Below are 25,707 nucleotides of genomic sequence, written 5' to 3' on the forward strand. Positions count from 1 at the left end.
TGAGGATCGAGACGGTGAGGATCGAGATGGTGAGGATCGAGACGGTGAGGATCGAGACGGTGAGGATCGAGACGGTGAGGATCACGATGGTGGTGATTATATGGACTGATGGTGATGACTGAAATGATAATGGTATTGAAAAATTAGAGTGATTATGATACATTTCGTACATACTGCATTCGTTATGAATTGGTCAAGTTGCAGATGATGATGTCGGCTAGGCCATATGACACTTAACATTAAGCTGTGTACTCACCTATGCTTGAAGGATGACTGGGTGTCGAACCACGGGCAGACCTGGCTGCGAGGTCGTCACGGTACGGATCAGCGTCGCATCGTCCAGTTCTGTCCCGTGTGGTTCCTGTCCCTGGGTTTGGAGAACTTGCAGGGGTGGTCCGGGTCGTTGCAGAGGTGACGGGGATGCGACGTGCTAGTTTTACCTGGAGTCTCTCTCGCCTCTCCGAGTACGTCAGAGGGGGAGAAACTCTGTCATCGTCGCTAGTGTCACTGTAAGCGGCTGCTGGAGAACTTTCAGTCTGGGCTCCTCCAACTGCACTCTCACTACGGTACGGTAACCTCCCCGGAGTCTCATCCGGCACTGACGCAGCGCAAGTTTGTACACTACCGGGTCCTACTCGTGGACCTCTACTTTCCTCGAGCTGCTCATCGTGGTACTGTCCTGCACGAGGTACGTGGAACTGTTGAGGGACAACTGGAAGAGCTACCGGATTGCCCCCACCACAATATTCGGGACTGACTGGAACACAGTGTTCAGTATCATCATCAGTTCCACAACGTTCGTCTGTTTCCCGAACAGATTTTGTAGATCCTGCAGTTTCCTCACTGGATGTAGTCTGTAAGTATTGAGCGTCCTTAAGGTCGTGAACACACTCTTGGGAATTTTCACTGAGGTAATCAGTGGGAGGACAACTTTGAGAGCTCTGAATGTCCTCAGAATCGGAGGAAACTTTTCCAGCACTGTTACTGGGGCTGATCGGAGGTCTCGGGTTTTCTCCACCCACTGAGGAATTTTCTACTCTGTACGATGTGTTTACGTCTAATAATATTGAATACGGTCGTCGGTCTACTTCCTCTTCTACTGTCGGGGGAATTTTACTGTCGGATGTGGTGGCAGCACTGTCGGGACTGCCCGGAGGGCCCGGTGTCGGGGGTTCCCCTACTCGTCCGCAGTGGCAACGAGGAGGAACAGCTGCCCCGTCGGAGTCGTTCGGAAGACTTTTCGTCGATTTTGTTGTCAACTGGCGCTCTCTCGCTGTGGGCGATTCGCGCGGTCCGGGGCTACCCTGCCCAGTTGGGCGGTCGAGTCGGACCGGATCAGTTTGGAGGGCGTCGCCGTCAGTGTCGTGGTCGTCGTCGCCGCCGCCCCCACTGCCCCACTTCACCTGCGGGCCTCCGCCCCCACCGCCGCCACGGTCTTCACCATCGTCGGAGGCTCCGAAGAGACGGCCGGAGTCGGCGACCCGGGAGAGTGCGCTGGTGAGACGCGCCGCCTGCTTGGACCAGAGCCGGGTGACGACGGCGGTGACGTCCAAGTCGGAGATGGTCCTGGTGACGAGGGCGTCGACGGGCCCGCCGTCGCTGCCGTCCGGGTACGGCTCCCGCCCCCACTCGCCGAGGGGCCGAGTCTCGGGGACAATCCAGGAGGCCTGCACAGAGGAGACGGCCAAGCGTGTACTGGCGGAAGGTTCTTTGTTTTGTATCTGCAGCTTGTAACACTTTCATGCCGATGTGCTCTCTGACCATTTATTACTGTGTGTATATACACTCCTGGAAATGGAAAAAAGAACACATTGACACCGGTGTGTCAGACCCACCATACTTGTTCCGGACACTGCGAGAGGGCTGTACAAGCAATGATCACATGCACGGCACAGCGGACACATCAGGAACCGCGGTGTTGGCCGTCGAATGGCGCTAGCTGCGCAGCATTTGTGCACCGCCGCCGTCAGTGTCAGCCAGTTTGCAGTCTTTAACACTGGTAGCATGCCGCGACAGCGTGGACGTGAACCGTATGTGCAGTTGACGGACTTTGAGCGAGGGCGTATAGTGGGCATGCGGGAGGCCGGGTGGACGTACCGCCGAATTGCTCAACACGTGGGGCGTGAGGTCTCCACAGTACATCGATGTTGTCGCCAGTGGTCGGCGGAAGGTGCACGTGCCCGTCGACCTGGGACCGGACCGCAGCGACGCACGGATGCACGCCAAGACCGTAGGATCCTACGCAGTGCCGTAGGGGACCGCACCGCCACTTCCCAGCAAATTAGGGACACTGTTGCTCCTGGGGTATCGGCGAGGACCATTCGCAACCGTCTCCATGAAGCTGGGCTACGGTCCCGCACACCGTTAGGCCGTCTTCCGCTCACGCCCCAACATCGTGCAGCCCGCCTCCAGTGGTGTCGCGACAGGCGTGAATGGAGGGACGAATGGAGACGTGTCGTCTTCGGCGATGAGAGTCGCTTCTGCCTTGGTGCCAATGATGGTCGTATGCGTGTTTGGCGCCGTGCAGGTGGGCGCCACAATCAGGACTGCCTACGACCGAGGCACACAGGGCCAACACCCGGCATCATGGTGTGGGGAGCGATCTCCTACACTGGCCGTACACCACTGGTGATCGTCGAGGGGACACTGAATAGTGCACGGTACATCCAAACCGTCATCGAACCCATCGTTCTACCATTCCTAGACCGGCAAGGGAACTTGCTGTTCCAACAGGACAATGCACGTCCGCATGTATCCCTTGCCACCCAACGTGCTCTAGAAGGTGTAAGTCAACTACCCTGGCCAGCAAGATCTCCGGATCTGTCCCCCATTGAGCATGTTTGGGACTGGATGAAGCGTCGTCTCACGCGGTCTGCACGTCCAGCACGAACGCTGGTCCAACTGAGGCGCCAGGTGGAAATGGCATGGCAAGCCGTTCCACAGGACTACATCCAGCATCTCTACGATCGTCTCCATGGGAGAATAGCAGCCTGCATTGCTGCGAAAGGTGGATATACACTGTACTAGTGCCGACATTGTGCATGCTCTGTTGCCTGTGTCTATGTGCCTGTGGTTCTGTCAGTGTGATCATGTGATGTCCCTGACCCCAGGAATGTGTCAATAAAGTTTCCCCTTCCTGGGACAATGAATTCACGGTGTTCTTATTTCAATTTCCAGGAGTATATATATATATATATATATATACAACTTACATCACTTAATAAAAGCAAGTCTTCTGGTCCAGACTGTATACCAATTAGGTTCCTTTCGCAGTATGCTGATATGCTGATGCAATAGCTTCGTAGTTATCATATACAACCGTTCTCTCGACGAGAGATCCGTACCCAAAGACTGGAAAGTTGCACAGGTCACACCAGTATTCAAGAAAGGTAGTAGGAGTAATCCACTAAATTACAGGCCCGTATCGTTAATGTCGATATGCAGCAGGACTCTGGAACATTCATTGCGTTCGAACATTATGAATTACCTCCAAGAAAACGGTCTATTGGCACACAATCAACAGGGATTTAGAAAACATCGTTCTTGTGAAAAGGAACTATCTTTTTACTCGCACGAAGTGGCGAGTGCTATTGACTAGGGATTTCAGATCGATTCCGTATTTCTGGATTCCCGAGAGGCTTTTGATACTGTACCACCCAAGCGGCTTGTAGTGAAATTGCGTGGCTATGGAATATCGTCTCAGTTATGTGACTGGATTCGTGATTTCATGCCAGACAGGTCACAGTTCGTAGTAACTGATGGAAAGGCATCGAGTAAAACAGAAGTGATTTCTGGGGTTCCCCAAGGTAGTGTTATAGGCCCTTTGCTGTTCCTTATCTACAGGGTTATTACAAATGATTGAAGGGATTTCACAGCTCTACAATAACTTTATTATTTGAGATATTTTCACAATGCTTTGCACACACTTACAAAAACTCAAAAACAAGTTTTTTTAGGCATTCACAAATGTTCGATATGTGCCCCTTTAGTGATTCGGCAGACATCAAGCCGATAATCAAGTTCCTCCCACACTCTGCGCAGCATGTCCCCATCAATGAGTTCGAAAGCATCGTTGATGCGAGCTCGCAGTTCTGGCACGTTTCTCGGTAGAGGAAGTTTAAACACTGAATCTTTCACATAACCCCACACAAAGAAATCGCATGGGGTTAAGTCGGGAGAGCGTGGAGGCCATGACACGAATTGCTGATCGTGATCTCCACCACGACCGATCCATCGGTTTTCCAATCTCCTGTATAAGAAATGCCGAACATCACGATGGAAGTGCGGTGGAGCACCGTCCTGTTGAAAGATGAAGTCGGCGCTGTCGGTCTCCAGTTGTGGCACCAGCCAATTTTCCAGCATGTCCAGATACACGTGTCCTGTAACGTTTTTTTCGCAGAAGAAAAAGGGGCCGTAAACTTTAAACGGTGAGATTGCACAAAACACGTTAACTTTTGGTGAATTGCGAATTTGCTGCACGAATGCGTGAGGATTCTCTATCGCCCAGATTCGCACATTGTGTCTGTTCACTTCACCATTAAGAAAAAACGTTGCTTCATCACTGAAAACAAGTTTCGCACTGAACGCATCCTCTTCTGTGAGCTGTTGCAACCGCGCCGAAAATTCAAAGCGTTTGACTTTGTCATTGGGTGTCAGGGCTTGTAGCAATTGTAAACGGTAAGGCTTCTGCTTTAGCCTTTTCCGTAAGATTCTCCAAACCGTCGGTTGTGGTACGTTTACCTCCCTGCTTGCTTTATTCGTCGACTTCCGCGGGCTACGCGTGAAACTTGCCCGCACGCGTTCAACCGTTTCTTCTCTCACTGCAGGCCGACCCGTCGATTTCCCCTTACAGAGGCATCCAGAAGCTTTAAACTGCGCATACCATCGCCGAATGGAGTTAGCAGTTGGTGGATCTTTGTTGAACTTCGTCCTGAAGTGTCGTTGCACTGTTATGACTGACCGATGTGAGTGCATTTCAAGCACGACATACGCTTTCTCGGCTCCTGTCGCCATTTTGTCTCAGTGCGCTCTCGAGCGCTCTGGCGGCAGAAACCTGAAGTGCGGCTTCAGCCGAACAAAACTTTATGAGTTTTTCTACATATCTGTAGTGTGTCGTGACCGTATGTCAATGAGTGGAGCTACAGTGAATTTATGAAATCGCTTCAATCGTTTGTAATAGCCCTGTATATATATATATATATATATATATATATATATATATATATATATATATATATACCGGGTGATCAAAAAGTCAGTATAAATTTGAAAACTAAATAAATCACGGAATAATGTAGATAGAGTGACACACATGCTTGGAATGACATGGAGTTTTATTAGAACCAAAAAAATTACAAAAGTTCAAAAAATGTCCGACACATGACGCGTCATCTGATCAGAATAGCAATAATTAGCACAACAAAGTAAGACAAAGCAAAGATGATGTTCTTTACAGGAAATGCTCAATACGTCCAGCATCATTCCTCAACAACAGCTGTAGTCGAGGAATAATGTTGTGAACAGCTCTGTAAAGCACGTCCGGAGTTATGGTGAGGCATTGGCGTCGGAAGTTTACTTTCAGCATCCGTAGAGATGTCGGTCGATCACGCTACACTTGCGACTTCAGGTAACACCGAAGCCAATAATCGCACGGACTGAGATCTGGGGACCTTGGAGGCCAAGCATGACGAAAGTGGCGGCTGAGCACACGATCATCACCAAACGACGCGCGCAACAGATCTTTCACGCGTCTAGCAATATGGCTTTTTTTGTTCTAATAAAACCCCATGTCATTCCAAGCATGTGTGTCAATTTTTACTTCTCTATCTACACTATTCCGTGATTTACAAAGTTTTCAAATTTATATTGACTTTTTGATCAAGCGGTACTTGCTTTTAACTTTATGTAAATTTGTGTGTACACGATGTATGAATTAATTTGTAGTAATTTGCTCCACCATCAATTATGTATATTATGTAAATATCGCTGAGTAAGCGCATAGAGTAAATATCTCTGGAGCGAGTACTCACATGCGCAGAATAGATTTTGTGTTGTCAACATACACTGCCGGCCTGGTCACGTGATCTCGGGACGTCGTGTGTTTGTCCGTATAGCGCCCTGTATATTTAGAATGTCACTGCATCCCTAGTACAGACCGATTCTTTTCGTACGTGTCGTGGATTATTTATGTATGTTGCGCAGACATTGTAACATTATTCATTTGATACCGGGAATAAACCAGCTACGTAACTTTTAAGGGCAAGTGATATTGCATTCTGCGTCTTTGCGATAGGTGTCACAGTTCAGATGCACTCGATGTTTGGTAGTTTTCGGTATGATACGGCACTTTATAGTATTACAGAGCCTGACGTACATTTTTGCAAAACGACTTGACAGTACGCTAGTACTTTTGCAAGTGTCCGAAAAACACCTAATTTGCCACACATTAGCGATTATATCCCTGCTAATTCGTCCTTTTTGTCTGCTGTTTCTGGGCATATATTTTCTTGTTTTGGCGACTTAAAGCACAATTTCTCTTACTGGTGACACTTTGAACTGTTTATTTAACGCATTTTACGTACTTGCACCCAGTTTATTAAATAAATAGTAGACTGAGTAAGATGGGGGAAAAAAGGCGATCGGAAAATAAATGTACTGTAAAGCAAATACAGTTGGTCATGTAACAGTCAACCCACATAACACCATTAAGGGAAGTGGAAAGTGACACAAATGAAAGAGTCTGGGGACATGTTTACCAATATTTTACGCTTCTTAAGCAAATAGTGAAGAAAATAGAAGGCAAAATACACCAAAGAAGATGAATGTGTACTTTGATTAGCTACACTATTGTGTTTTTTATTTGATTTGTGCAGAAAATTTATTTAAGCTGAATGCGGAAATTGGTAGTAGGTGCTGGGGAAAATTAAAAATAGTTGGTATAGCGTCTACCTTCAGCCCCACACGTCCAAATTTTTCTCTGTCTAAACATTCCTCTTCAAACTGTTTTGAACATACTTTGGAATATTTTGTGGGGGTAAAATTACTCCTCATTTTCAGGAGCCACATCTTTACTCGTTGTTCATTGTTCGGGAAACTAAAATGTAAATCACACATAATCGTTCTCCATGTCCTAGACACACTTAACATGCTCTCCTATTGTAATTTTATAGTAATCAAAAAGGTTTGGACACATATATTATACGAAGACAATTACACACCCCGACTCTATTGAATTTACCTGTCTCCCGTCTTTCAATTCTATATACATAATCGACAAGTCGCTGATAAATGCATGGAGGATAGTATTTGCTGAAACAACTAATTGATTCCCTTTCCTGTTCCACTAGCTAATTTACGAGAGGAAGCGATCGTTTGTAAGCTTTTGTACGAGCCGTAGTATCTATTATATAGTCATAAAATAGTAGAAAAATACGTCTACAGAATCAAGCCTTAATTCTAATGCGTCTCGAAACTTTTAAACATAGTACCCATGAAAAGTTACTGTCCCTCCTTTTCACATATCTTTCTTTGCACCCGTAGCGACAACAGTAATTCACCATCGCTATTACACTATCAACAAACGGTGAAAACACAACAAAAACTCTTCATATTATAAACCTCAAACGCTGCGGAAAGCACACACGCACGGCGAAGTGCAGAAAACACGTGACAATCCAGGTTTAATGTTGACAACATGCGCAGAACGCAATGCTCTCTCCAGAGATATTTACTCTATGAGTAATCGCTGACGGAATGTTAGGGAAACGTTAGGTTTTTGTCAACGAATAAATGTCGTTGGAGTAGCGGCGTCTCTGGAAGCGGGAGGATGTTACGTCAGAGCGCGCGCTACACAGAGAGAGAATTCTGGTGTGAGACTTGGTGAAGTGCGGACGCACGGATCTACATCTACATCCACATCCATACTCCGCAAGCCACCTGACGGTGTGTGGCGGAGGGTACCTTGAGTACCTCTATCGGTTCTCCCTTCTATTCCAGTGTCGTACTGTTCGTGGAAAGAACTTCTGTGTGGGCTCTAATCTCTCTGATTTTATCCTCACGGTCTCTTCGCGAGATATACGTAGGAGGGAGAAATATACTGCTCAACTCCTCGGTGAAAGTATGTTCTCGGAGCTTCAACAAAAGCCCGTACCGAGCTACTGAGCGTCTCTCCTGCAAAGTCTTCCACTGGAGTTCATCTATCATCTCCGTAACGCTTTCGCGAGTACTAAACGATCCTGTAACGAAGCGCGCTGCTCTCCGTTGGATCTGCTCTATCTCTTCTATCAACCCTATCTGGTACGGATCCCACGCTGCTGAGCAATATTCAAGCAGTGGGCGAACAAGCGTACTGTAACCTACTTCCTTTGTTTTCGGATTGGATTTCCTTAGGATTCTTCCAATGAATCTCGGACTGGCATCTGCTTTACCGACGATCAACTTTATATGATGATTCCATTTTAAATCACTCCTAATGCGTACTCCCAGATCATTTATGGAATTAACTGCTTCCAGTTGCTGACCTGCTATTTTGTAGCTAAATGATAAGGGATCTATCTTTCTATGTATTCGCAGCACATTACACTTGTCTACATCGAGATTCAATTGCCATTCCCTGCACCGTGCGTCAATTCGCTGCAGATCCTCCTGCATTTCAGTACAATTTTCCATTGCTTCGATACACCACAGCATCATCTGCAAAAAGCCTCAGTGAACTTCCGATGTCATCCACAAGGTCATTTATGTATATTGTGAATAGCAACGGTCCTATGACACTCCCCTGCGGCACACCTGAAATCACTCTTACTTCGGAAGACTTCTCTCCATTGAGAATGACGTGCTGTGTTCTGTTATCTAGGAACTCTTCAATCACACAATTGGTCTGATAGTCCATATGCTCTTACTTTGTTCATTAAACGACTGTGGGGAACTGTATCGAACGCCTTGCGGAAGTCAAGAAACACGGCATCTACCTGGGAACCCGTGTCTGTGGCCCTCTGAGTCTCGTGGACGAATAGCGCGAGCTGGGTTTCACACGATCGTCTTTTTCGAAACCCATGCTGATTCCTACAGAGTAGATTTCTAGTCTCCAGAAAAGTCATCATACTCGAACATAATACGTGTTCCAAAATTCTACAACTGATCGACGTTAGAGATATAGGTCTACACTTCTGGAGGAGTGATTGTTTAGCGGCACGTGGCAAGTGATGAGCGTGGGCGGTGGAAGTATTGGCTGCAGCAGCATCGAGAACCCGCCACGCCAATATCATTGCCAATAACTACCGTGCTCGCTGATTATCACGGAATGGATCCAGCAGCAGTATCGTAGTCAGCAACTTCGTCACGGCGAGAATGGACTGCAGTAAGATTGCTGCCTGCATCACAGCTTATTGTCAACCAATTTTGTGAGGTTGTTACTCAGCTTTGTGGTGTTTTGCGAGTGAATAATAACATTAGTTTAATCGAAACTGTTTACCCGTGATTCTCCTAAAATCATTCACCGAGTAGGTTCCTGTCCTGTCCTGTTGTTGTTGTGGTCTTCAGTCCTGAGACTGGTTTGATGCAGCTCTCCATGCTACTCTATCCTGTGCAAGCTTCTTCATCTCCCAGTATCTACTGCAACCTACATCCTTCTGAATCTGCTTAGTGTATTCATCTCTTGGTCTCCCTCTACGATTTTTACCCTCCACACTGCCCTCCAAAGCTAAATTTGTGAACCCTTGATGCCTCAAAACATGTCCTACCAACCGATCCCTTCTTCTAGTCAAGTTGTGCCACAAACTCCTCCCCAATTCTATTCAATACCTCCTCATTAGTTACGTGAACTACCCACCTTATCTTCAGCATTCTTCTGTAGCACCACATTTCGAAAGCTTCTATTCTCTTCTTGTCCAAACTAGTTTTCGTCCATGTTTCACTTCCATACATGGCTACACTCCATACAAATACTTTCAGAAACGACTTCCTGACACTTAAATCTATACTCTATGTTAAAAAATTTCTCTTCTTCAGAAACGCTTTCCTTGCCATTGCCAGTCTACATTTTATATCCTCTCTACTTCGACCATCATAAGTTATTTTGCTCCCCAAACAGGAAAACTCCTTTACTACTTTAAGTTTCTCATTTCCCAATCTAATTCCCTCAGCATCACCCGACTTAATTTGACTACATTCCATTATCCTCGTTTTGCTTTTGTTGATGTTCATCTTATATCCTCCTTTCAAGACACTGTCCATTCCGTTCAACTGCTCTTCCAAATCCTTTGCTGTCTCTGACAGAATTACAATGTCATCGGCGAACCTCAAAGTTTTTACTTCTTCTCCATGAGTTTTAATACCTATTCCGAATTTTTCTTTTGTTTCCTTTACTGCTTGCTCAATATACAGATTGAATAACATCGGGGAGAGGCTACAACCCTGTCTTACTCCTTTCCCAACCACTGCTTCCCTTTCATGCCCCTCGACTCTTATAACTGCCATCTGGTTTCTGTACAAACTGTAAATAGCCTTTCGCTCCCTGTATTTTACCCCTGCCACCTTCAGAATTTGAAAGAGAGTATTCCAGTTAACATTGTCAAAAGCTTTCTCTAAGTCTACAAATGCTAGAAATGTAGGTTTGCCTTTTCTTAATCTTTCTTCTAAGATAAGTCGTAAGGTCAGTATTGCCTCACGTGTTCCAACATTTCTACGGAATCCAAACTGATCTTCCCCGAGGTCGGCTTCTACCAGTTTTTCGATTCGTCTGTAAAGAATTCGCGTTAGTATTTTGCAGCTGTGACTTATTAAACTGATAGTTCGGTAATTTTCACATCTGTCAACACCTGCTTTCTTTGGGATTGGAATTATTATATTCTTCTTGAAGTCTGAGGCTATTTCGCCTGTCTCATACATCGTGCTCACCAGATGGTAGAGTTTTGTTATGACTGGCTCTCCCGAGGCCATCAGTAGTTCAAATGGAATGTTGTCTACTCCCGGGGCCTTGTTTCGACTCAGGTCTTTCAGTGCTCTGTCAAAGTCTTCACGCAGTATCTTATCTCCCATTTCGTCTTCATCTACATCCTCTTCCATTTCCATAATATTGTCCTCAAGTACATCGCCCTTGTATAAACCCTCTATATACTCGTTCCACCTTTCTGCCTTCCCTTCTTTGCTTAGAACTGGGTTGCCATCTGAGCTCTTGATATTCATACATGTGGTTCTCTTCTCTCCAAAGGTCTCTTTAATTTTCCTGTAGGCAGTATCTATCTTACCGCTAATGAGACAAGCCTCTACATCCTTACATTTGTCCTCTAGCCATCCCTGCTTAGCCATTTTGCACTTCCTGTCGATATCATTTTTGAGACGTTTGTATTCCTTTTTGCCTGCTTCATTTACTGCATTTTTATATTTTCTCCTTTCATCAATTAAATTCAATATTTCTTCTGTTACCCAAGGATTTCTATTAGCCCTCGTCTTTTTACCTACTTGATCCTCTGCTGCCTTCACTACTTCATCCCTCAGAGCTACCCATTCTTCTTCTACTGTATTTCTTTCCCCCATTCCTGTCAATTGTTCCCTTATGCTCTCCCTGAAACTCTGTACAACCTCTGGTTCTTTCAGTTTATCCAGGTCCCATCTCCTTAAATTCCCACCTTTTTGCAGTTTCTTCAGTTTCAATCTGCAGTTCATAACCAATAGATTGTGGTCAGAATCCACATGTGCCCCAGGAAATGTCTTACAATTTAAAACCTGGTTCCTAAATCTCTGTCTTACCATTATATAATCTATCTGATACCTTTTAGTATCTCCAGGATTCTTCCAGGTATACAACCTTCTTTTATGATTCTTGAACCAAGTGTTGGCTATGATTAAGTTGTGCTCTGCGCAAAATTCTACAAGGCGGCTTCCTCTTTCATTCCTTCCCCCCAATCCATCTTCACCTACTATGTTTCCTTCTCTCCCTTTTCCTACTGACGAATTCCAGTCACCCATGACTATTAAATTTTCGTCTCCCTTCACTACCTGAATAATTTCTTTTATCTCGTCATACATTTCATCTATTTCTTCGTCATCTGCAGAGGTAGTTGGCATATAAACTTGTACTACTGTAGTAGGCATGGGCTTTGTGTCTATCTTGGCCACAATAATGCGTTCGCTATGCTGTTTGTAGTAGCTAACCCGCACTCCTATTTTTTTATTCATTATTAAACCTACTCCTGCATTACCCCTATTTGATTTTGTATTTATAACCCTGTAATCACCTGACCAAAAGTCTTGTTCCTCCTGCCACCGAACTTCACTAATTCCCACTATATCTAACTTTAACCTATCCATTTCCCTTTTTAAATTTTCTAACCTACCTGCCCGATTAAGGGATCTGACATTCCACGCTCCGATCCGTAGAACGCCAGTTTTCTTTCTCCTGGTAATGACGCCCTCCTGAGTAGTCCCCGCCCGGAGATCCGAATGGGGGACTACTGTTAACAATAATCCGAGTACCGGTTATGAAAAATGAAAATTGCAGTGGCAGCTAATTTTGCTTATGAACTGAATGATTCAGTTAGATTAAAGATTTGAACTTAAAGCATTCAATAATTTCAGTCTCACTAACTTTAAATTTGAACTTTAATCTGAGGCGATCTAATTGCTGCAAATAGTATATCAACTAGTCACATTAAAATGCTTCCTCGCACTACGAACAAAAGCACTAACTAGAATTAATGAGTGAGTTCAAATACGAGTGATTACTGTAATTTGTTGTTAGTAAACTTCTGGTTCACAATTTTACTTGCAGTCGTGCTAAAGTATAATAATTACTTATATTTACTATTAAAAACAGTCTTGATCACGATTTATTTATCGAGGTGACCGGTTTCGACTACTACTGCGTTCATCTTCAGACCTGCAAGTTGTGTACTAAGCTTTAATTAGAGGGATACATACATTAAAGAAAATACAGTTTATACAGCTATAAAACGATGAATTACCATTGAGTAGGAACCTCTTTCTGTTGGAGAATCACTACTGGAGAAACCAGTGCACGTCTTACTATATATAATGGAGGCTTAAAGCTTTGTATACAACTTGAAGGTCTGAAGATGACAACAGTAGTGGTGGAAACCGGTCACCTCGATAAATAAATAGTGATCAAAAAAATGGTTCAAATGGCTCTGAGCACTATGCGACTCAACTTCTGAGGTCATCAGTCGCCTAGAACTTAGAACTACTTAAACCTAACTAACCTAAGGACACCACACACATCCATGCCCGAGGCAGGATTCCAACCTGCGACCGTAGCGGTCGCTCGGCTCCAGACTGTAGCGCCTAGAACCGCACGGCCACTCCGGCCGGCAAATCGTGATCAAGACTGTCTTTAATAGTAAATATTTGTAAGACATTCATCACTGCCTCTCCCATAATGTATTCAAAAATATAATAATTACCTTTTGATACAGTAATTACCAATTTCTACATCCCTGTTCAGAAGTCAACAGAGTTTCTTTTAATTATTTTTAGCCATTTTCCAAAATTCATATGAAAATAGTAGACGTTATTGTGAGGTAGCGCCATTGTCACTTACATCAGTAAGTAACCATTAATCTAAGTGTTACCTCGTATGTTTTCAAAATTTCAGCTCTATTAGTTACTGACATTTCGAGTGCAAACTACTTTCTTTCTCGCTTTATTACGTAAATTGTTTTTGCTAACGTGCGTGGAGCCCTTTGTTGCCGCGCGTGTTCAAGTAGTTCTTGACACTGACTGTTCGGCTCATTAATTCACCTACCGAACAGAAATTTTGCCCAATTGGCGCTGGCGACCGTATTTCTTTTACCTATAATTACTTCAGTAACTCTTATTATTCTGTTCCGATCCACGTGCTACCCCTTCTCGTTGGAACAGTACGTCAATGATAGCACAAACCTTTCGAACAACCATACTAAATTTTACAGTAATTAAGTAGGCGGAATAAGTTGTCCTAGAAGGCATGAAAGGGAAGCTGTGGTTGGGAAGGCAGTGAGACACGGTTGTAGCCTCTTCCCGATGTTATTCAATCTGTATATTGAGCAAGCAGTAAAGGAAACAAAAGAAAAATTCGGAGTAGGTATTAAAATCCATGGGGAAGAAATAAAAACTTTGAGGTTCGCCGATGACATTGTAATTCTGCCAGAGACAGCAAAGGACTTGGAAGAGCAGTTGAACGGAATGGACAGTGTCATGAAAGGAGGATATGAGATAGACATCAACAAAAGCAAAACGAGGATCATGGAATGTAGTCGAATTAAGTCGGGTGATGCTGAGGGAATTAGATTAGGAAATAAGACACTTAAAGTAGTAAAGGAGTTTTGCTAATTGGGGAGCAAAATAACTGATGACGGTCGAAGTAGAGAGGATATAAAATGTGGATTGGCAATGGCAAGGTAAGCGTTTCTGAAGAAGAGGAATTTGTTAACATCGAGTATAGATTTAAGTGTCAGGAAGCCGTTTCTGAAAGTATTTGTATGGAGTGTAGCCATGTATGGAAGTGAAATATGGACGATAAATAGTTTGGACAAGAAGAGAATAAAAGCTTTCGAAATGTGGTGCTACAGAATAATGCTGAAGATTAGGTGGGTAGATCACATAACTAATGAGGTGGTATTGAATAGAATTGGGGAGAAGTTTGTGGCACAACTTGACTAGAAGAAGGGATCGGTTGGTAGGACATGTTCTGAGGCATCGAGAGATCACAAATTTAGCATTGGAGGGCAGCGTGAAGGGTAAAAATCGTAGACGGAGACCAAGAGATAAATACAGTAAGCAGATTCAGAAGGATGTAGGTTGCAGTAGATACTGGGAGATGAAGAAGCTTGCACAGGATAGAGTAGCATGGAGAGCTGCATCAAACCAGCCTCAGGACTGAAGACCACAACAAAGATAAAGATTAGCAATATTCAGGGCCAGTATTTTAAACTTCCATATATTTTGTTTTGTAGTGAGATGGCGTACGTATATTTCAATGGAGACGGGTGACTTTCTCGCAGTCCAATTGTTTGATGTGCCGGTTAGTCTGTATTTCGCAGCCGTGTAGCGTTGAACTCCACATATTTCTGTTCAAAATTAACTTTTCACACAGCTCTGTTGCGGCTGTAAGTTTCACACATTTCTCAAATACCAACCTGACACAAAAATGAATTTGAATATACAAAGTGATGATGATGAGGTCCCATACTCCAAGGAGCGTAGGGGACGTTGCAGGAGACCCATATCACCGTAGCGGAGGTGGTTTGCCATTGCCTTCCTCCGACCGTAATGGGGATGAATGATGATGATGAAGACAAGACCCAGTCATCACGAGGCAGGAAAAACGCCGTAACCCCGCCGGTAATCGAACACGGGACCCTGTGCGCGGGAAGTGAGAACGCTACCGCAACATCACGAGCTAAGGTAGACATTAATAAACTTACAAACTGCAGTCACCGATTCCCGACTGAAAAGTGTCCGGAAATGCATCGTAGTCACGGTTGATGGCTCTGACGAATGACAGTTGCTGTGACCACATGCCGTGTTTGCTTGTATGTTACAGAGTGTCATTGACTCAGCGTTCTGTAGGCGGAAGACTGGTCCGGTATTGGTGTCGGGGACAAGCCGAGGTGGTGTTTGCGTACGGGTAGGCAGGTGGAAACGGCCGAGAGGCAGCACGGCCGTACCAGACACCAACCACACCACACGATATTTCCAGTCCTTTTTGGGCGTCTGTGTGGTCGAGGGTCCTTCTAGACAGACGAACGAGCAGGGAGGCGCGGACTGAGTCTACACCGGATCTGGAGGACCGGGTTCTCCAGGATGTCGAGACGAACCCCGGTACAGGCTCCAGGCAACGGGACCACCAATACGGTGTAAGACAAAGTACGGTTCCGTGTATCCAGTTTGACAACCGCTACTATTCGTGTCACTTGGCAAAGAGTGTTACGTATTATCGTCGGCAGTTGGAGGAAAGTTCATTCGTCAGCGCAATCTACCGTGGCAACGATGCATTTCTGGACCACGTTCATAGGGCCTTTCTCCCCTCTATTTCAAGTCAGGAAACCGTGCCTGCAGTTTGTTGGTTTTATTAATGTTCACCCTTGGAAGTTAGCAGGGTCGGTGCAGAAGATTTATATCACCTGACTACCACAGCTGGAATGCGATATAACAAGAGTTGCATACTTTTATTAATGTATCGATGCCAGTGTTTAGCCACTTAGCCGTGATGTGATCAAAAGTATCCGGACACCTGGTTGAAAATGATTTAGAAGTTCGTGGCGGCTTGCATCGCTAATGCTGGAATTCAGTATGGTGTTGGCCCACCCTTAGCCTTCCACTCTGGCAGGCATACGTTCTGTCAGGTGCTGGAAGGTTTCTCGGGGAATGGCAGCCCATTCTTCACGGAGTGCTGCACCAAGGAGGGGCATCGATGTCGGTCGGTGAGGCCTGGCACGAAGTCGGCGTTCCAAAACATACCAAAGGTGTTCTGTAGGATTCAGGTCAGGACTCTGTGCAGGCCAGTCCATTACAGGGATGTTATTGCCGTGTAACCACTCCGCCACAGGCCGTGCATTACGGACAGTTGCTCGATCGTGTTGAAAGATGCAATCGGCATCCCCGAATTGCTGTTCAACAGTGGGAAGCAAGAAGGTGATTAAAACATCAGTGTAGGCCTGTGCTGTGATAGTGCCACGCAAAACAACAAGGGGTGCAGGTCCCCTCCATGAAAAACACGACCACACCACAACACCACCGCCTCCGAATTTTACTGTTGGCGCAACACAGGCTGGCAGATGACGTTCACCGGGCATTCGCCATACCCACACCCTGCCATCGGATCGCCACATTGTGTACCGTGATTCGTCACTCCACACAACGTTTTTCCACTGTTCAGTCGTCCAATGTTTACGCTCCTTACACCGAGGGAGGCGTCGCTTGGCGTTTACCGGCGTGATGTGTGGCTCATGAGCAGCCGCTCGACCGTGAGATCCAATTCTCTAACCTCCCGCCCAACTGCCACAGTACTTGCAGTGGATCCTGATGCAGTTTAGAATTCCTGTGTGATGGTCTGGATAGATGTCTGCCTATTACACATTACGACCCTCTTCAACTGCTGGCGGTCTCTGTCAGTCAACAGACGAGGTCGGCCTGTACGCTTTTGTGCTATACGTGTCCCTTCACGTTTCGACTTCACTATCACATCGGGAACAGTGGACCTAGGGATTTTTAGCAGTCTGCGCGTGACTTGTGTCATACGTCTGTACGCGAGATTTCCAATCACCTGACCACGTTCGTGAGTTCCGCGGAGCGCCCCATTCTGCTCTCTCGTGATGCCTAATGACTACTGAGGTCGCTGATACGGAGTACCTGGCTGTAGGTGGCAGCACAGTCCACCCAATACGAGAAACGTATATTTTTGGGGGTGTCCGGATACTTCTGATCACGTAGTGTAGATTGTATTAAATCGGGCGCGCAGCTGGTTAAGTCCATCTAACGTTTGTTACGCGACGCAAGCGCCACAGACCGATGCTCTCCTGCTCTCGATGCTACTCGGTGTAAGCAACATACCAAGCAAGTAACACTGGAAGGAAAAAGGGTGTTGCAGCAAACAAGAACACGGACCTACAGTGATAAGTAAAATACACTCCTGGAAATTGAAATAAGAACACCATGAATTCATTGTCCCAGGAAGGGGAAACTTTATTGACACATTCCTGGGGTCAGATACATCACATGATCACACTGACAGAACCACAGGCACATAGACACAGGCAACAGAGCATGCACAATGTCGGCACTAGTACAGTGTATATCCACCTTTCGCAGCAATGCAGGCTGCTATTCTCCCATGGAGACGATCGTAGAGATGCTGGACGTAGTCCTGTGGAACGGCTTGCCATGCCATTTCCACCTGGCGCCTCAGTTGGACCAGCGTTCGTGCTGGACGTGCAGACCGCGTGAGACGACGCTTCATCCAGTCCCAAACATGCTCAATGGGGGACAGATCCGGAGATCTCGCTGGCCATGGTAGTTGACTTACACCTTCTAGAGCACGTTGGGTGGCACGGGATACATGCGGACGTGCATTGTCCTGTTGGAACAGCAAGTTCCCTTGCCGGTCTAGGAATGGTAGAACGATGGGTTCGATGACGGTTTGGATGTACCGTGCACTATTCAGTGTCCCCTCGACGATCACCAGTGGTGTACGGCCAGTGTAGGAGATCGCTCCCCACACCGTGATGCCGGGTGTTGGCCCTGTGTGCCTCGGTCGTATGCAGTCCTGATTGTGGCGCTCACCTGCACGGCGCCAAACACGCATACGACCATCATTGGCACCGAGGCAGAAGCGACTCTCATCGCTGAAGACGACACGTCTCCATTCGTCCCTCCATTCACGCCTGTCGCGACACCACTGGAGGCGGGCTGCACGATGTTGGGGCGTGAGCGGAAGACGGCCTAACGGTGTGCGGGACCGTAGCCCAGCTTCATGGAGACGGTTGCGAATGGTCCTCGCCGATACCCCAGGAGCACCAGTGTCCCTAATTTGCTGGGAAGTGGCGGTGCGGTCCCCTACGGCACTGCGTAGGATCCTACGGTCTCGGCGTGTATCAGTGCGTCGCTGCGGTCCGGTCCCAGGTCGACGGGCACGTGCACCTTCCGCCGACCACTGGCGACAACATCGATGTACTGTGGAGACCTCACGCCCCACGTGTTGAGCAATTCGGCGGTACGTCCACGCGGCCTTCCGCATGCCCACTATACGCCCTCGCTCAAAGTCCGTCAACTGCACATACGGTTCACGTCCACGCTGTCGCGGCATGCTACCAGTGTTAAAGACTGCGATGGAGCTCCGTATGCCACGGCAAACTGGCTGACACTGACGGCGGCGGTGCACAAATGCTGCGCAGCTAGCGCCATTCGACGGCCAACACCGCGGTTCCTGGTGTGTCCGCTGTGCCGTGCGTGTGATCATTGCTTGTACAGCCCTCTCGCAGTGTCCGGAGCAAGTATGGTGGGTCTGACACACCGGTGTCAATGTGTTCTTTTTTCCATTTCCAGGAGTGTATAAGCCAGAGGCGCAGTCTCCTAGAATAAAGCCCGAGTTACAACTGCAAGGGATTGCTATTACAGTGATGTTTGGCACCTGTAGTCAATGCTAGAGCACACGAATGACAACTTCTTCCCTTACGCTCCTTAGGATGACACCTCTCTCATTTATGTTCATAAATTATCTTCACACTGAATCAGGCTCTATCCGCCAGAAGAATGCAATATACGCTAGCTCCTTCTAGAACGGTTTTTCTTCTCCTTACGTACAAAAAAAATTAGATACCGCTTTCAGTCAGAGTTAAAACAGTTCATTTTGCACTGACACGCGGGACTTATAATAATGCAACTACAACAAACAAACGCTCGCCTGAACATCACCACATTACACAATGAATTTAGGTTCGTTCAACTCCAGTCGACTCTATGGCCATCTATCGCACAGCAAAACCCTGAAGACTTATCCGAAATTGTCATCGGTGCCGAGCCATGGATGAAATCACTTATCCATGAAGATGAGACTGCACGTTGATTCTACATTCTCTCGTTGTTCTAAAGTTCATCACAGTTCCAGTGAGCCTTCCTATCAGACAGTCAAACTCTGTGCGTCACGTACGCTTTTATTGGCGTATTAAATTGCGGAATAATATGTCGTAAACACAACTGCTGTTCCAGACTAGAGTTGTGGCGATTCGTGAATGAGTCGTTCATTTGAACGACTCTAAATAAAGAATCGTATGAATCGAATCGTGATACTGACGAATCGTCGTTCAAAAGAATCGTAAGAACGATTGTGTGTTTCCGAGTCGTGACGATTCCAAGTTCCAACGATTCTTAGTACGCTATGCTTCGAAGGCAACTTCCGAATCATGCCGAGTCGTGCCGAATGATTACGGCCGCCAGATGGCAGTCAAGTGGAGGACGCGTGTCAACAAAGGAAGCTCGAAACGAACAAACGAAGTTCGTGGGCCGTAATATTATCGTGAAAACCAAGCTGACACTTGGCAGTGTCGTCTTCTCATGTAAATAGTTGTGCCAGTGGCAAGTTCTCAGACAAATTAAAAGCAAAATACCTATGCTTCGTATTTAGACGAAATGAAAGTTAAGCTAAATTTGCCTTGTGGAAGGACTGTCAGCTGCGTTATGAATTGCAAGAGTGATGTGGACTTGGAAAGACATCTTAGCACAGAAAAACATAGGATGATATGAGCCAAATCACGTCTGCCTCACTGCTAGATTTTGTTACTATAAAACAGACGTCCGTAGTTAGATACGTTCAAGCCACACAACCAAACTGGCATACCACGTAATTTTGCACCACCTTTCGCACAAATCGACTCCTCTTTCCTGGCATACTGAAATAAAACAGATGCAATCAAATCAAACGTGACGTATAAATCGAGAATCACACTTGTAATGTCATTTGCATGTTTACTCATAAATAAACTATTTATGGCATATATTATCATAACACAGTTCGATTCTAACCCCATTGACAATTTCAGACATGTCCTGCCATCTGTGAGTAAGATGTAGAACTTTTTGCATTCCGTAAGAATCGTGCCATCGCAGACTACAATGAATCGTGAACGAATCGTAGGAATCGATTCGCAATGTGAGATTGAATCGTAGGAATCGAATCGGGAAAAAGAATCGAGTTGCCCAACTCTATTCCAGACACTCTTAGCAGTGCCTGGAAAGCCATTTGTACTGCAAAAGTACTTACTGGCCGAATAAAATTAGCATTTCATCGGAGCAGTCAGATACAAGCCTGTCCATCATTAAGGATCTAGGGCGAAGTAAACAGCTTATACGAGACGAGATTGTTTTCAAAAGTCCCGTCCTCAATTACGTGCTATAGTTCACTTTTAAAAGATACATATATTTTAAGCTGAATGGTTAAGAACAAGTGGGACTATTTTCTCTCGACTCCGATATCTCGCTATACCGTCATCGAAGTCTGCAGGGGAGAGTAGGGGGTGGGGGTCCCCGCTCAGCATTCATAATCACGCGCACTTTCTGATACCGGAAAGGTATTACTACGCTGAAATTATTCATTTTCCTTTCCTGCGCAACTGGCACTGCCATCTACATCCGGCAACATCAACTAGTTCGCATTCCCGCTCGAGATGACTCAGAGCCTTCTATACCGACCGTTCGACGTATGCCTGCCCACTGCCTTCTGCATAGTCTCATTCGCATTTCATTTGAATAATAACGAAAATATATTAATTCGCGTCGCCTTATGGTTAGCGTGGATTACTTTGATTTGAATTTGGGTCAAGTCCTTATGTTACTATTATTATTAAGCCTTTACATAAAATTGCTAAACAGAGTGGGTACATTTATACAGGACTACGTAACGTAGTTGCTACGTTACACCCCATATAACGAACTTTCAAGCTCTTCAGCCAAATGAGATGCGCCCAGATGCTTGCAATGTAGCCCATAATACCACTGAATACAATCACGATATGACCACACGTAAAACTATTTGTTTATGGTTCATTTAAATTTTTATAATTTTTTTGCTTTAAAATTTTCGTATGTTGGTACAATATTTTCTGTAGGTGTACAGCAAAGTGTGCTATACCGGAGTTTTAAGTTCTTTCCATTGTATGTGAGTAATGTATGTAAAATACGTAAATTGTTTATTACGTTAAATAATTTTCTGATGACATTTTCTATGTAAAATATTTGTGTCTATAAACTGTTCACGTTGATGTAAATTTGACAATTTATTGAACGGTCATGCTGAGGAACGATGTAAGAAATAGGTGTTACCTACAAGCAGTGTGCTTTTGTTTAAAATAAAAGTGGCTCTGCGGAGTGGAAAAGGTGGCAAGGGCTAATTGGCGCGCTGCCTTTTGAGCAAGCGCGGGAAGTAAGTCACGCATTCTGTAGGCACCAAAGATTGAGGCAACACGTTTGTGGAGCAGGAGAAGTTTTGCCTGCAAATTTGCACTAAAATGCCTCGGATGGAGACTGCAAACGGCTTACGGCATAGCTGCCAGTTGTTGGGATACTGTACGTAAAAATGTACGACGCCAAGAAGAGAAATTGGGCCCACACAGCAAGATACTTGCAGGTCATATTGTGGGTAGTGTAGCCGCCATAATTGTTCGCCATACCCACCCCTACAGCCACAAGATAAGATTTTCTTTTTTGTATTTTTACTTTTGTACAGCGTGAACCATTAATTTAAACTGTGTTTTAATAATCATTCTTGAAGTTTTAAGAAACTGGATCGCCCTGTTATTTCATCCTAATGATACACCTATATAGGGTTTCTTCCTGCTGTTTGATTAATCCGAGTGTCCTGTGTTACAGACTCACGAAGTGACAAGTTAATATAAAGAGACTGAACTACTTCAAAAGTGTTACAGTCAAAGTTTGCTTACGAAAAATTCAATCGGAGTGTAGCCAAGTCACTAGAATCTATTAAATGACTCTACACAGTTAGTTCAAATAATAATAGCTCTTGAAAGTAAATTCCAGTAAGAAAGAGGTTTTCTTGAAGTGAAATATTCAGTATATAAGAAGTGTGTGGTTTGGTATCTAAGTACTTTAGTATTTCTGTTTGTTGAGTATAGAAAATGCTTTTCTAATCGTCCCCCCCCTGGCCAAATTCTCTTTAGCTTTCTAGAAGTTATCTGCTGGGCTTTTCTCTTTTAAAAACGTAATGTATAGGGGTCAAGCTCAACATTGTTTACGTGGAGTAGTATTCATTTGAAGAAGCAGCTTAAACAGTAGCATGAAAGAAGGCGAAGTTCATACTCGTGCTTTTCCAATACTTCGCTGTTTCATTGCCTGGACAGGCTGACGACCGTTAGTACAATTTTAAAACCACTAAGTGAACTTCGAACTGAGTTGTCCTAGCTTCAGTATAATATTATTGATACTGCATTTCTATCTAACCGCTTGGGTAAGATCTCAGGAAAAGAAGTGAATAATCTGATTTACTTTTCTATTAGACACAACACACAGACATATCCTGTGAAACGGGTAACTCTATTGATTAGCTATTCCTATTAGCGGGAATATCCTCCCGTAGTGTACTTTATTTGGAAACTGAACTAAATTCAGTAAGGGGGTTATACGTGGCTTTTCCCGTGACATGACTATTTGTTCTGGTGGGGTATAGTGCACACGGCAACACAGAGACAGGGTTTTCTGTTATTTAGGCAAAGCATACTAAAGTAGAATAGTAGTGGTAGGGTTATACGCGCAATTACACGGTGGTAATTAGTGGTCGGCAGTGCGAGTGGAGGAAATTTATCGTGAATTTTCTGATTAACGTACAGGGTGATCAAAAAGTCAGTATAAATTTGAAAACTTAATAAACCACGGAATAATGTAGATACAGGGGTAAAAATTGACACACATGCTTGGAATGACATGGGGTTCTATTAGAACAAAAAAAAAAGTTCACAAAATGTCCGACAGATGGCGCTGGACAGCAAAATCTCAGTGACTGCGCATGACAATCGTGTGTAAAAAGAGCTGTAATGAGAGAGAGAATCAGATGCGCCAGCAGTCGCAGCATGTTGACGTTACCTGAGAAGGCGCTTTTACTGAAGCTGTATTATCAGAATGGGGAATGTGCTAGTTCAGCGCTACGATCCTATCGCCACAGGAAGGGGAATCGAACGTGTAAAGGTCCGTTGACAAATGCAGCTGTGGCGAGAATGATTTCGAAGTTCGAAGCCACGGGTTGTTTAGACGATAGACGCCGTAGTGGCCGACCGAGCACAAGGCGTAATGCTGCTGAGACAGTTCAGGAAGAAATGGAGACTGTAGCGGGTTCGTCTATGCACGGGGAAGTCAGCGCTCGTGCAGTCGCACGTCGCACCGGCATTCCGTACACTACTGTTTGGTTGCCACCCTCCGATGCTATCCGTACAAAATCCATCGGCATCACGAACTGTTACCTGGCGACTTAGTGAAGCGGACGGCATTTGCGGTGTGGGCGTTTCAAAAGATGGCGGAAGATGACGTTTGGTCGAGTAACGTGTTGTGGACCGACGAAGCTCATTTCACGCTCCGAGGGTCTGTCGACGCCCACCACTGCAGAATTTGGACTACCGAAAATCCTAGAACCGTCGTGGAAAAGCCACTGCACGACGAGAAAGTCACGGTATGGTTTGGATTTACCACGTCTACCGTTATCTTCGAGGAAATGCGTGATTCTGCTTTTGTAACTGCTACCGTGACGGTTGAGAGGTAAGCCGATGTGTTACAGAATCGCATCATCCCCAGCCTGGCTGATAGACACCTGCTGGAAAGTACGATGTTTACGCAGGATGGCGCTCCACCCCGTATTGCTAGACGCGTGGAAGATCTCTTGCGCGCGTCGTTTGGTGACGATCGTGTGCTCAGCCGCCACTTTCGTCATGCTTGGCCTCCCAGGTCCCCAGACCTCAGTCCGTGCGATTATTGGCTTTGGGGTTACCTGAAGTCGCAAGTGTATCGTGATCGACCGACATCTCTAGGGATGCCGAAAGACAACATCCGACGCCAATGCCTCACCATAACTCCGGACATGCTTTACAGTGCTGTTCACAATATTATTCCTCGACTACAGCTATTATTGAAGAATGATGGTGGACATATTGAGCATTTCCTTTGCTTTCTCTTACTTTGTTATGCTAATTATAGCTATTCTGATCAGATGAAGCGCCATCTGTCGGACATTTTTTGAACTTTTGTATTTTTTTGGTTCTAATAAAACCCCATGTCACTCCAAGCATGTGTGTCAACTTGTACCTCTCTATCTACATTATTCCGTGTTTTATTCAGTTTTCAAATTTATACTGACTTTTTGATCACCCGGTACATATATACTCTGCAAATCACATTTAAGTGACTGGCAGAGGGTTCATCGAACCACCTTCACAATTCGCTCTTATTCCAATCTCATATAGCGCGCGGAAAAAACGATCTTCCCCTACGAGCTCTGTTTTCCCTTACTTTATCTTGGTGATTGGGATTTCATGAGAAGATTCCGTCGCAACGATAAACGCCTTTGTTTTAATGACTTCCAGCCCAAATCCTGTGTCATTTCTGTGACTCTCCCGTATTTCGCGATAATACAAAACGTGCATGTGTGTCAATTTGTACCTCTCTATCTACATTATTCCATGTTTTATTCATTTTTCAAATTTATACTGACATCAAGAGCTCACATGGAAACCCAGTTCTAAGCAAAGAAGGGAAAGCAGAAAGGTGGAAGGAGTATATAGAGGGTCTATACAAGGGTGATGTACTTGAGGACAATATTATGGAAATGGAAGAGGATGTAGATGAAGATGAAATGGGAGATACGATACTGCGTGAAGAGTTTGACAGAGCACTGAAAGACCTGAGTCGAAACATGGCCCCGAGAGTAGACAACATTCCATTAGAACTACTGACGGCCTTGGGAGAGCCAGTCCTGACAAAACTCTACCATCTGGTGAGCAAGATGTATGAGACAGGCGAAATACACTCAGACGTCAAGAAGAATATAAGAATTCCAATCCCAAAGAAAGCAGGTGTTGACAGATGTGAAAATTACCGGGCTATCAGTTTAATAAGTCACAGCTGCAAAATACTAACCCCAATTCTTTACAGACGAATGAAAAACCGGTAGAAGCCGACCTATGGGAAGATCAGTTTGGATTCCGTAGAAATGTTGGAACA

General features: G+C 45.2%; 1 protein-coding gene across 1 annotated transcript in view; it reads right to left on the minus strand.

Annotated features, from left to right (window-relative positions):
- LOC126108826 (uncharacterized) overlaps positions 1-25,707 on the minus strand; it is a 172,860-nt gene that overhangs the window by 142,957 nt on the left and 4,196 nt on the right. The window contains exon 3 of the mRNA XM_049914190.1: positions 257-1,667. Within this exon, the coding sequence (XP_049770147.1) occupies positions 257-1,667 (1,411 nt within the window). The remainder of the gene's footprint in view (positions 1-256; positions 1,668-25,707) is intronic.

The sequence above is a fragment of the Schistocerca cancellata genome, chromosome 11, assembly GCF_023864275.1.
Source record: "Schistocerca cancellata isolate TAMUIC-IGC-003103 chromosome 11, iqSchCanc2.1, whole genome shotgun sequence".
In the NCBI taxonomy this organism is placed as follows: Eukaryota; Metazoa; Arthropoda; class Insecta; order Orthoptera; family Acrididae; genus Schistocerca; species Schistocerca cancellata.